This window comes from Lampris incognitus, chromosome 9 (genome assembly GCF_029633865.1).
Source record: "Lampris incognitus isolate fLamInc1 chromosome 9, fLamInc1.hap2, whole genome shotgun sequence".
NCBI classification, from domain to species: domain Eukaryota; kingdom Metazoa; phylum Chordata; class Actinopteri; order Lampriformes; family Lampridae; genus Lampris; species Lampris incognitus.
The window spans coordinates 32945528-32959128 of record NC_079219.1 but is presented as its reverse complement, the minus strand read 5'-3'; the positions used below and the strand labels follow the sequence as shown (position 1 = coordinate 32959128).

The 13601-nt window shown below is 44.9% G+C and overlaps 1 protein-coding gene across 3 annotated transcripts; it reads right to left on the bottom strand.

The window, feature by feature from the left end:
* Window positions 1-3301: 3301 nt before the first annotated feature.
* Window positions 3302-13220, bottom strand: vegfaa (vascular endothelial growth factor Aa). 3 transcript variants are annotated; one of them, XM_056285748.1, is made up of 7 exons: window positions 12458-13220; window positions 11429-11471; window positions 9198-9394; window positions 8562-8638; window positions 8436-8468; window positions 6890-7043; window positions 3302-3371 (listed from the first exon to the last, which is right to left on the bottom strand). In XM_056285748.1, exons 1-7 carry the CDS (start codon window positions 12521-12523, stop codon window positions 3366-3368), a joined length of 576 nt encoding a protein of 191 aa, XP_056141723.1. In that variant the 5' UTR covers window positions 12524-13220; the 3' UTR covers window positions 3302-3365. The 3 variants fall into 3 exon arrangements, with proteins under 3 accessions (XP_056141723.1, XP_056141724.1, XP_056141725.1); XM_056285749.1 differs by lacking the exon at window positions 6890-7043 and adding an exon at window positions 4673-4804; XM_056285750.1 differs by lacking the exon at window positions 6890-7043.
* Window positions 13221-13601: the final 381 nt, after the last annotated feature.

Genomic DNA, 13601 nt, shown 5'->3' with positions numbered 1-13601 from the left:
GTCGTGGGAAATCACTCATTTTCCTTTCTGCAACTGCCCGTTTTCAGTGACGGGAACGAAGTTCAAAAGTCCCTCGACCTTCAACTAATAAAAACAAGCCAAGTTTATCTGACAGTACCTCAATAAAAGAAGGTCATTATCTGCTGACAGCTTTTTTTTAAACAAACACAGGTGATATTTAAATAAGCTGTCACACAAAATTGCAGGAAGCCACATGAATCTCAAAAGCATCTCTGGAAATGGAAATTCTTGTTGAGGTCTAAACGGAAAAGTAGACGCAGCGGACTCCACGGGCGGTCACACCTTCAGACTTACGTGCACGACTGGGCTTATTTCCACAGAAACTCCAACACTTTCAGCTTCTTGTCTCTTCCACGATCATATATCACGGGGTGGGCAGATGCGCTCTAAAATGACAGGAATTTGTTCTGTGCACTTCTACTGCATAACTTCACCGTATACGTGGTCATTCTGCATATGCCGCGTCTCTATCGGCGCTATACTGCAGATTCAACCAAAACTAGAGAGGCAGAGGAGGTGGTTGTGCATCGGTTCGTGAGGTCCTCGCTGGTTAACCTCGGTTCAATAGTGAGGAGGGATGATTCCTTATAGGCATTTCTATAATGGCTTGTACTTAATGCTAGCTGTGACTAACCGCCTGAATTGGTCTGCTGACACCAGCGACCCAGCAAGAAAGCACATGAGGACGACTGAAAAGAGAGGATTTGCAGCGGAAACAAAGGCTGCCTCAGCTAAGGTTTTCCTATCTGTGCTTTTCTTTCCGTATGGGTTGACCGCCAGAGTCGACTGCATGACAATACGTAACCGAACACATGACGTATGCGTCCATCTTTGCTCAAAATAAGGACAAAGGCTGACAAATAGAGCATCGGTATCTTATTAGTCGTAATATATTACTTAGATAGTACCGTATGGTACAATTCTGATATCTTCTTATTGGCGCCTCACCTGCGGACGTGGGCCGCCAAGGTCTGACGCGTATAATAAAATGTTGCTTTCGAAATGTCACACTTCATTCACTATTGACCACCGTTTAAAAAGATAAACTTCGGGCGTCTGGGTGGCGTGGCGGCCTATTCCGTTGCCTACCAACAAAGGGATCGCCGGTTCGAATCCTCGCGCTACCTTCGGTTTGGTCTGACGTCCCCGGATGTGGGTATGTGTCCTGGTCGCTGCACTTGCGCCTCCTCTGGTTGGTCGGGGCGCTTGATCGGGGAGGGGGAACAGCGTGATCCTCCCACGCGCTTACGTCCCCCTGGCGAAACTCCTCACCATCAGGTGAAAAGAAGCGGCCTGCGACTCCACATGTATTGGAGGAGGCATGTGGTAGTCTGCAGCCCTGCCCGGATCAGCAGAGAAGGTGGAACAGCGACCAGGACGGCTCGTAGGAGTGGGGTAATTGGACAGGTATAATTGGCGAGGGGAAGGGGAAGGGGAAGGGGAAGGGGGGGCTTTTTTCCGAAATGTCATGCTTCATTCACTACCGAATAGCGTTAAAAATATAAACTTCCAAACAGAGATCAAGTTTACGTTTAATAAAATAAAAAAACAATATATTTTCAAAATAAATACGTTTTAATAGTTACGCTAAAAACAAAAGAGGTTATTAATATTGTAAAACATATCATTTTGGAGCACCAATAAATATATTAATGTGAAAATATACTAAAAATGTGGCTGTACATAATAACAAACAAACAAATCTGGCAATTAAATACAAGTTGAATGTTTTTTTCTTTCTCATCATTAGAGGACACCGGAAGCATGTACCACGAGTTTTCCACATGGCCATGTATTGTTCTGGCAGTCGGACCCCCGAGCCAAGGACAGCTGAAAGCAGGCCCGCCACAGTCTCAGTCCTCCTGTCGTCTTGGCCGAGTCAGATCCAAGCTGACCGACGTCACTGAAACCTCTTTCGGTCCTCCGTATGACGTGTCTTCAGGCACTCGAGTGCAAAAACACATGTCCCAACTCCCAGTCCAAAACCGAACACCTGTGTTGGCGCATCATTTCACATGTTTTGCTGCCGGGGTCTCTATCGGTCAAGAAATATTATAGTCCCACCAGCCGGAGAAAAAACTAGCTAGTGTGTAGTTGTTTTTTTTTTTTTTTTTGTCAGGAATGTCAGAGTATTAGCATTCTGTATTTCTCTTTCCTTTCAAAAAAGAAGGCCGTCTACAGTCATCCGAGTTCTCCATGTCCGGTGAAAATAACGTTGACATGTGAGGAGGGAAAATCAACCATAACATTGAATATAAATATGTCACTTAAATACACAGAATACTGAAAATATTCTAGCATTATAAATTAGATGTAGTGTGCTCAACAAAGGGATATCAGGCAAGTAGATGAAGGTTGTTACTTGTTGCTTCAACATGAACTGTTTCGCGTGGATGTGTAATTATTTCTTTGGAGAACGTAGAAAAGCCATGAAAAAAAAGAAAAAAGAAGGAGGTCATCCATTTCTACAGTTGTGACCTCCGCTATTACACTTGCTGCTGTTACCTGGTGATGCCCTAGTCGACTTGTCAACTCACTCTTTGTCAAAGATATATACCTATGTTAATATCCCTTTTGAGTATTCTCAAACAGATCCTATTGACTGTTAGTCGGTACAGGAGGTGACAAAAACTTCACCTTGCGGAGGTAACGTGACATCACACGGGATGCTAGCTCTCACAAGACTTTGAACCTGCCACTCTGTTTCTTCACAACAGCAGCACCCCCCACCCCACCCCACCCCACCCCCCTCCCTCTCGCCTCCTCCCACCGTTCTCGGGGAGGTCATGCTCCAGTCGCACCTCTCGGTGAAGTTGTGGTCACAATTTCTGATTACACAGTTATATCTAAAATATTCATACCCACAGCATTTCAACATCCAGTGAATTGTTACATAAAATAAAGCAGATTCTTTTTTTTTTCTTGACAAGGGGTTCCCAGTTCTATGCACGTGCAGTTCCAAATGGACTGCCACTGAAATATATCCCATTCACGCACCAGTGGTGCATTCGTTCACTTATGTCTGTTTTAGCAGCAATATACAATGTCCTCTGACTCTCTCTCTCTCTCTCTCTCTCTCTCTCTCTCTCTCTCTCTCTCTCTCTCTATATATATATATATATATATATATATATATATCTACGCACATATATGCATTTTTAAAAAATAGACCACAACAGGATCTCTGTGTCCCAACTGTCCCAGCCTCCTCCTTCTCTCTTGCGTTGTCATTTCAACTCCTTGTAGGGAATGCATCCTCAGGTTTCAAAGTGCTGTGCCAAGAAAATAATTCCTTCATACCAGTGTCCACCTCCCCCCTCTCCTCGTCTCATCTCCTTGGTTTGTCACATCTGTGGAGGACAAGACACACGCGTTGCTTAATCAACCGACAGCAAATCAATTCTTTAGCTGGGCTGGAGTCAGGGATCATTCGAGGGACACAGCCACCCCACCCCAGTTCAGCAAAATCCACAACCCTCCTGTCCCCAGTCCCTGTCCCCGTCCCATCCGACTCCACCCAGCCTGGCTCCCCTCAAACAAGAAGTGACCAACTGGAATCATCTCATTGGCCACCCCACCCAGAAGTGATCCAGCACAGTGTGTATGTGGTGGGGGGCCCTCCGGGTTCAGAGGTCATGAAAGTGGCTGTATCAGAGGAGGTCATTCCACACAGGGCCTTGTTAAGAGCTTGACCAGATGGAGCAGATATGGCACCTCTCTCTGTGGTTATTTACTGCACAGCTTATTTGCACCAAAGGGCAATAAGTTTGACTCCCCTGATTAGTGCTTCTCTTTTTTTTTAACTCATGAAAAAGACTTGTGTATGAGCCAAGAGACCACATGAAGCAAGCAGCACGGACACTGTTTCCACATTCACTCAACTGCAAGCCTTCCTGACAATCAGAAGCTTTGGGCAAACATTTTCTTGCGTTAGTGATGTTAGTGAAGTTCCCTCTGTATGAGATTTGTGATATTGTTAGCTTTTGCTTTTTACAAGATACTTATCATTTCCAAAATCCCTTTACTTCCAAAACCACTTGTATCTATCTATCTAAAAGCTATTAGATCCTTAGATACTCTCTTCTAGATGTCCTTCAATACTTTTAGTTTCTCTACATAAGATTGTTGTGAAATGCCAGGTTTCATTTCTCTTTTTCTAATTCCTTGTATGGGTAATTTTGCATGAAAGACTATTGTTCATGACATTATGAGTTTGATTTATGTGTGTCTGAGCTTAGTAAATATGAGTTTTGGAGTAAATCACACTTAATTTGTGAATGCCGATAGTGGTTGAAGTCTGACCTGAAGATACATTTTTCATGCAAATAGATGTAATACACTAAATTTCCAGGCTGCAGTGATTGACAATTTGGCAGTGATCTCAGTTGTAACATGAACACAACGTTGAGCAGACCAAGAGACTTTTGCATGACAAGAGACGATGCAAGTAGACAAAGGAAGCGAAGACCTAAAACATTTGCATCTACAAAGACCAACATAGAGGCAAAGGAGAGAGCATGCACCTTTGCAGCAAGAAAGCAATTCATGTCCCTGGCAGAGGCGGGGACGTGAACGGTGGATGGAGATGTAGATAGAAAGATGAAGAAGAGATTCGAGGCATGTTGCTTATCATGATTTATCTTAAACAAACCTGCAAGTTCTTTCGTTTAACTCAAGTTGCCTGGACTTGCAGTCTAATTGTGTGAATTTGCAGGAACATTTACAGGTGAAAGGGTCCTGCACAAACAAGCGCTTTCTTCTCTCTGAGCAACGCTCACAGTGGCTGCAAGGGAAGCAAAAAGGAGAGAGAGAGAGAGAGAGAGAGAGAGAGAGAGAGAGAGAGAGAGAGAGAGAGAGTTCTAAGCTATAGAGCGAATCCTGCAGAAAGGGCAGACACACACACTCATGCAAAAAAAAAAATCCAAAAAACCTCCCAGCCCACCACCTCCAACCACCCAGCCCTCACCATAAAGATAAGAAGGTGGCCTTACAAACCATACACAATGTCAATGTGCCCCTGTTTGTACTCAACATCCCCCGCACAAAAATGTTCAATAGCCAAATACAGACCATAGATAATACTGTCAAACATAGCCGCAGAATGACTCCCTCAGGTCAACGCAAAGGCTGCAGAGGCTGACGGAGTCATGTCGGTGTCATGTCAGATTTGGTGGAGCCTCATGGTTATGATATGAACAGAGAGACCAGATCATGTGTGATAGTAATCAGGCACCTGTCCTACAGCCATGAAATTTAAAACACAAACATGTGTTCACTTATAAACTCTACTGTTCATGTGGTCATATTTTCTCTCCTTGCTGAAAACAACATGGGACAGACGCAACAGAGGAAATGGACATACATACAAGTACATACAGGTGATAATGTATGGGTAACGTTACCCCTTTTTAACGCTCCACCAACCAATAGGAACCCCACACACATACACAAACTCACGTAAATGCACAAAGGTACACTAAACACAAATCTGAAGTGATTTGGGCATGACTCTGAAAATAAATGTGGCTATACTTCTGCCCTGTTTCCTCTAGAATATTTTTTTTTTCTTTCTTTCTTCAGAGCCGTCCCGGTCATTGCTCCACCCCCTCTGCTGATCGGGGGAGGGCTGCAGACTACCACATGCCTCCTCCGATACATGTGGAGTCACACCAGCCGCTTCTTTTCACCTGACAGTGAGGAGTTTCAACAGGGGGACGTAGCACGTGTGAGGATCACGCTATTCCCCCCAGTTCCCCCTCCCCCCCTGAGCAGGTGCCCCGACCGACCCGAGGAGGCGCTAGTCAGTGACCAGGACACATACCCACATCCAGCTTCCCACCCGCAGACACGGCCAATTGTGTCTATATGGATGCCCGACCAAGCCGGAGGTAACACGGGGATTTGAACTGCCGATCCCCGTGTTGGTCAGCAACGGAATAGACCGCTACACTACCCGGACACCTGAGCGTGTGATAAACAGCCTTTCCTTTTTCCAACTTATTCCCACTTGAAATAATAAGTCCACGGTGGGATCACAGGGCAATACTTGTAAAAAATAAGTGTATTCATGTAGCAGAGGGTCTATGTGACTGTGACTGACTGTTACTAGCAAATGACCGGGTGAGTCGGTATGCACATACATGTTAGTGCGAAGTCAAGTTTTAAGTATATTTGAAGTCAAGGTAGAAAGTGTTAGTGCTTGAGGATGCAATATCTTTTGCAAAGCTGAATTTATATAACAGAAGGTCACAAGCATGAGACAAAACAAGGACAGAGACAGATACAGGAGGACGACTGTGGTGCAACGAGAAGACGATGCTTTGTCTCAGACAAATGAGTCGCCCTGTGCCAAAGTCTCATCACAAAGCACACATCAAAACCGCCCGTAGAAGTATGGATCTATTTTGTGTCATGTTCAAGACCTCCTGAATAAAAACAGGGACAAATCAACCCAAAACAGACCTTATCACTGTACCGCTCAAGGCTGCAATAATCCTAGCCAAAGAAAAGCCGTCTCTGAAGTTAACAGTTGTACAGTAAGAGTTGATGAAATTGACTGCTATCATGTCTACACTAATGTTTTAGAAGCCACCTATCGTCTGGAACAAAAACTAAGTGGAAACAGATAAACCCCCAGACAAGACGTCTACTTAACGGCCACAAAGACACAAAGAACAGCTGCAAACGCAACCATGCTTTATACAAACATCATTACCTGACACACCGCATGTTAGCATCATGTCACTGCCACAGCATGGAAAGCATGGGCTCGATTTAAAAAAAAAAGAAAAAAGAAAAGATAAATAAATGTACAAAAAGAAAAAGAAAAGGAACTTCAGTCTGTCAAAAGATTTATGTTTCAACATACAAGGTGCCAATAAAGTTCTTCCGATACCAAGCCAACCATCAACAGAGACACAGTGCTCACGCCCAGACACCCTGCAGTGCTGGCATGAGCCACGGCCTCAGCAATCCTGCTGGTGTCTCTCTGTCTCTTTCTCTTTCTCTTTTGGCCCTTGCCCCTGGAAAAAGAGAAGACGGCAGAAGAGAGAAGAGAGAGTCACCTAAGTAGATGCACAAATACTCATGCAGAGTTCAATCAATAGCAATTGAACCAAAGAGGGGGTAATTGATCAACTGGGCACCTCCCTTCCCATCTAGTTGCCTCATTAGAGGCAGGCATATCGATCCACAGAACGGGCCTGAGCTGCGTGAATGTGGATGCGTGTTTTTTTTTGTTCGTGTCTATGTTCATGCGTGTTTGAGCTGAAAAATGAATGGTGTCCACTTTGTGGCGCCTTCATCCCGCTTTGTCTTAGGATAAGCAGGCAGCCTTTGTGTGCTGTGACAGGCAGAGGACCGGCTAGGCAGGACAAGGCTCAGCAAACGGATTTGATTCAGCTTTCTTAGCTAACGTGATCCCATCTCTCCTCTACCAATCTCAGGGGTTTAAACCCCACAAGGTGCAGCATGGCACACAAGCGCTCCTCTCATCCAATCAAAAACGGGTTGAAATCTGACCTGTCGGTGAGGCGGCTAAACACATATACACACACGAACACACAGTGGTTCTTAAAACGCATGCATACATCGAACACACACACACACACACAGTGCTATGTCAACCCTGACAAGGAGTTCACTCCACCAACAACCGACGGCAAGCATTCAGCCCGTCTCCAATCTCATTTTCTATTTACACGACTAAAAATAAAAATAGGTTAACTGCATGACACCTGTTGCTATGATTAGATTGGGAGTAGCATGGAGCTGAGGGTCAGGCTTATGCGAGAGGAGTGGGAGTGCAGACAGCAACGGGTGGTCCGAATCTGGCTACGCCTCGATCCTCCGCATTACTACAGCCGCACCATAAAGCACTAAAAAGCCACCACCGTAAAAAGAGGACGCTCAAAATGTGACAGCCCAGTAAAAATTGAACATTTAAGCTGGTCTTTCCCATAAAATGTGACTGGGGAAATATCCCCTTGAAGAAATGTGCTACACAAAAAGCTAAAGTCCTTCAGTGCTAAGGCATATCTGTATAGTAGCATAGCAACACTAGTGCTAGTTGGAAGGTCGTTTATCACTTTCTTTCGCAACACCTCAATGGCACGCTCATCTAAGACAGACAGAGCAGGGAAGTTTGGACTTTTCAGCAAGGAAGGTGAAGGGATACTACCAACACTTGATTATAGAGATACACTTGTGCTACCGCTAGCAGCCTTAGCAGCCCTGAGGGTTACTCATCCCACTGTCCAGCTGGCTGCATCATCTATTGTGACAATTTACCAATTAACATCAGAGATGTAGTGGTTACAGAGACAATCACTGGTTCAGCAGGATTAATTGTATTTAAGTATGTATGTTAGTGTAACTGACTCAGAAATTTAATGTTTAGTAGAATGTGCACTTACTTTTCTTTCTTTGCTTTAACCTCTGCCTTTGGTCTGGAATACAAAAAGGGAAATATTCAGGTTTCTGATGACATGAGAGCACGCGTGACTATGTATTGTTGAAGTACAGACTATGGAGTGTCTTACCTGCATTCACACTTCCGATGCTCTGTGAAACTTAACTGAAAAGTATGTTGCGAAACCTTCTGTCTGACCCGTATTACCTGGAATAGAAGCAGAGCGGCATATGGTTTAATAAACTTTTCCGAGAATGAAGTGGCTCATTTCATCACCTCCTCTCCCTCTCTCTACCACTACCCTGCCTCTCGCACACTTTGCGGTCACGTTTCAGAGACCACAGCTTTGACCGCCCCTCTGATCAGTGTGTGTCCAAATCACCGTCCCATACTGTGGTCCATCTCCAACCAGGATTCATACTAATGTCAAAGTCTTCACGCAGGCCAGCAAAGGCTTTCCGGCATGTAAACACAGGTGTAACCGTGTGAGCTTGGGAAACAACATAGTTTACATGCCAAGCCTGGCTGCCTCCCTTTCTCTAATCTGCTAGCCTTAGTCTCTCACACGAGGGCAGATTATGTGTCTCTCTCAGAAGTGAGGACGAGAGAGAGAGAGAGAGAGAGAGAGAGAGAGAGACAGACAGACAGACAGACAGACAGAAAGAGAGGGTCAAAAAAAGAATGCAATATACTGTCAACTGTCCATGAATCGCTCATACTAATTAATACCTGGACCCACATACGAACTGAAGAACCCCCCGCTCACCTCCATTGTGACGTTGCGTGTGTCCGTCGGCACACACTCGAGTGCCTCGTCATTGCAGCAGCCTGCGCAGCGGTTGAGAACCACGCAGGACGGGATGTAGGTGTGTTCGATCTCATCTGGGTACTCCTGGTAGATGTCCACGAGTACCTCCCGTGATTGACACATGCTCTTGTTATAAACATCCATGAAGGGGACGACTACGAGAGGAATGGAGAGAGGGGAGAAAAGAAAGCATTTAAAGTCAATGTTGCCCCATCATTATCGCAACCATGGTAAGCATCATCATCATCATCAGCAAAAAAATGTTTGCATGCTTTTATTATGCAAGCTATTTTATTAAAAGAAGTGGAGTAAAACTGTTGAGACTTCTTTTTGGAAAAAAACTCTTTGAGGGGCTGGCATCATTTATCATTTGTCATTTCTACATGGATACTGAAGCCAATTCTGTCCCTTTTTTCCACTTTATTTGTAGCCCTCATCCTTCCTCTGCCTTTGACACATCCTTTCATTGCTTGTTTCTGTTCAGCAGTGGAGGAGACAATGAGTCTGTCTTTGTAAAAGTAAAAATGGTTCAGACAGTTAGTACTTATGTGGTGTCCATTACTAAAGTTAGTATAATGGATAAATAACACCATGCATTATTTATCCATTATACTAACTTTAGTATAATGGATAAATAATGCACTCATCTAACAAACGAGTCAGACCTAATTGTAAACTTCATTTTTCCCCCCCGGGAAAGCTTAAGTTGAATCAAACCTACTTAGAGTCCAAAAAGGCCCACCAACATCACACTTGCCCCATACACTGGGGTGAAAATAGTCTTTCAACCATTTGTCTGAATGCGCAAAACACACACACACACACACACACACACACACACACACACACACACACACACACACACACACACACACACACACACCAATCTATTAGGGAGTGCACCACCACATCCCTATCCACCCAAGGATAATCCATCCCACTACCCAGCAGACTGGTTTTGCAGCGACCCCTAACTAACTCCTGACCCCTGGGTTGTCAGAAGAGCCGTGACCTCAGGCAGCACGGCGCCAGGGTTCACCTCTGACATGTGACCCCAGAAAGCCCACCTCTGAGAGGACCCTGCCTCTGGACTTAATACTACAACAACATCCTCTGGTCCTAAACCACAACAAGCCATTTCTTTGGACCCAGGATGACCTGGGCAGCAGATGCAGTGGGTGACTGGCCCCCAGGCTGGCACCTGCTCTGACAGGAGACGTCCAGTCCAGAGATGTGGTAGAGAGACTAGCTGACCAACCCTTTTGCTTCCTCATGTGGGTTTCCATGAGTCTTTTCTTTTTTACTGCCTTTCTAAGACCCCCTGTCTTTGTCTGTCATCTGCCCCCCACCTCTGTGTTTTAGGATAATTTACATATGTGTGTATGTGTGTGTGTGTGTGTGTGTGTGTGTGTGAGGTGGTTCAGAGAATCTTGGGAGGTGTGCAGTAGTAATTGCATACTATTCCTCCCATTGTGTGATCTCTGATAGTGTGTGGGTGTGAAAGTCGGGCCCATGCAGGTGGCAGAGCAAATAAAGGGAGTTGCTGTCCTTGTTCGTAAATTCGACAAATATTTATGTCTCTATCGCACAATCATTCCTGTGTTGTTCTGCAGTTGTTCATCCCTATTGATTCACAATAGACAACTGTCTCCTCCAAACCAACCTTGGCTAATACGCAACGTTATTTCAATGTCAACAAACACGGTCATGCATATGGCGTTGGACTGGACCAAGACCTGGCCACTCCAAAATTAACGATCAAATCAAGTCATGTAATCCCTGTGTGGCGTGTCACAGACACCTTAAACCGTCTGTGCCCTCCTTGCATTTATTCTTTGTTGGAAACATACACAGTTTTATGGTGACTCCAGAGTCCAAAGTCACACCTTTCAACCCTGGGCTTTCATTTTATTCTTTAAAATGGCCTCCAAGATTAGCTGTAGCTAATGTAGCTGTTACAATGAGGAAATGTCAAAGGACCATAACAACTTTTGAAATTAAAAGAGAGACAGAGAGGACGACCCCCCCCCCAAAAAAACAATAGACTGTGTAAAGATGAGATTTGTTCCAAATGCCCACTAGGTGGCTCTACGGTAATCCTGCCCTGCCAGCTCTGCAGGGAGCGAGCGAGAGAGAGAGAGAGAGCTTGGAAATCGTTTTAATTAGATGTTTGAATATACAGCACTTACCTTCTGCTTTACTCTTCTCCCCTCCCTTGTGTATGCTGGCAGTCTGTAAATAACAATAATAATACAGAGCGCATGAACTCATCAGGCCAATTAACAAGCATTTATAAACGCAGCAATTCTCACTTGTAACGTTCAATGGTGCCGATCACCTCCGTGAATATGAACAAAACGTGTGTTATTATTCGACAGTTCGGTGTAGACAGCGCACATTTCAACGTGTGACTTTTTTCTTCTTCTTCTTCTTCTTCTTCTTTTTTAAAGGCGGTTATCCCACAGCAGGCCGCCCACCTTCCGTTTTCCCGCCCGTTATGAGCAAGTGCACCGTCAGCGCAGCAGCATCACCGGAGCTCGTTATCTCGGGCTGCAGGCTGCTGTAAGCCTCGCAGATATTGCGTGAGAAACCGGTCGATTGGGTGAAGTTAAGGGTGGCAGGCATGGGCCACCCCGGTATCCCTCCGGGGCAGGGGAGTGTAGTACTACTGCTGATTATCTAAGGGCCTTTACAAGTGAGTCAGAATGAGTCGAGGCAGCTGAAGCGCCGCGATTCAGAGGCTTGACTGGCGCTTTATAGGGTTTTCACAGCTTTAATAAGCTTTAATAACGGTCCCACGGAGAACAAAAGTTTTCGCCGATATTTTTTTCCATTATTAAATACCAAGCTGTTACAAATGGCGAGGCAGATCGGTACATGAGAAGATCCCATTTTGATGTCTCCTATAATAACTTAATATTTTTACAGGGCAGGCTGAGCCATTCAATGGGTTGATGTTATTCTTTTGACCATCACCTTGATGCTGTTATAGGCTATTCATATGACACATTGCTGCTTATTAATATACAAATGAAATAAAAGACACAGTCCAGTGTAGTTGAACAGCTATTTATGCAGAAAGCTATAGGCCAATAGCCAGCTATTAAAGGTGAGACGACTAATTGGCGAAACATAAAGAGCCCCATTATAGTTTGTATTCATGAGGGAAAATGCCGTTTCACGTAGAGGAAGAGGAGGAGGAGGAGGAGGTTACTCACCTTTACAGTGGATAGATGAAGAACTGCTGCCACGAGAATTTGTATTAAACTGACACCAAAGTTCATGGTTGTAATTCCAAAGGTGAGTACCGTTGTCTTAAAATTACAGATGTCGCCCGGCTCGAAATAAAATAACAATACAAAATACACACAAAAAAAAAAACAAAAAAAAACCCTGCAGTGATTTCTTTGTGATCTGGGCTGTATCACAAAAGCAAATCCATATCGTCCATACGAGGGAAAGATGTGCCACCCTACAGAGGGACCCGTCAGATTATTATCTTTTCTTTTTTTTTATGTTGAAATTGTCTCCAATTGGAGGCTCACGGCACACTCCAGAGACGTGATATCCAACACGCGTCGGTCATCCAAAGACAAAGAAAATTGATCTGCTCTAAATCCAAGTTAGAGCAGGGACACCATGGAGAGAGCCAATCCCCAAACAAAACACAAAACAAAACAAAAAATCAGCGTTTGCAGTGGTCGTCAACGAGCTGAGGTTTGGAGCAACTTTGCGCACTGATAGATGGCGTGTGAGCCTGGCGGCGAGCGGCTCATTGATCGGAGCGGGGAGAGAGAGACACTGTTGGCCGGTGTAAAGTCATCCGTTCGCAGTCTTCCTTCCAACCGGGCAACCCTTCCGCCCTTTAATTATGGTGAATCCTGTCGTTTAACTGTGCCTTTGTTTTCTTTTGTACGGCGTGGGTATTGGGGGGGGTGTATAGAAATAAGGAGACTGCCCCGTACCACCTCTGTCCTCTTGTCCTCGGCTCTGTTGTATGTGGGAGTCTGTGAAGGTGCTATCAAGAGAAGCAAGCGCCTGACTTGAGTGGGCGGGGCTGCACGTCCGACTCCGCCCCCCTCCGCGGCTTGAGTCAGGCGTAGTGTGTGTGTGTATCATACGGCAGGCGGCCATTGGCTGGAGAGGCTTTGGGGGGCGGGCTTATACAATAATATTACAGAGCAGCCCATATCTCCTGACACTCCTGACACTACAGTGCCAACAAATCCATTTTCAAACCAATACGCATTTTAACTTTGGCATGGAATATGGTCTTATGTTTATTGCTATATTTATTATTTTTATAAACGTTAAGTGCTCTAGTGGTTGTGTATTGCTGTGCTGTCCTCTAAACATTGTGCA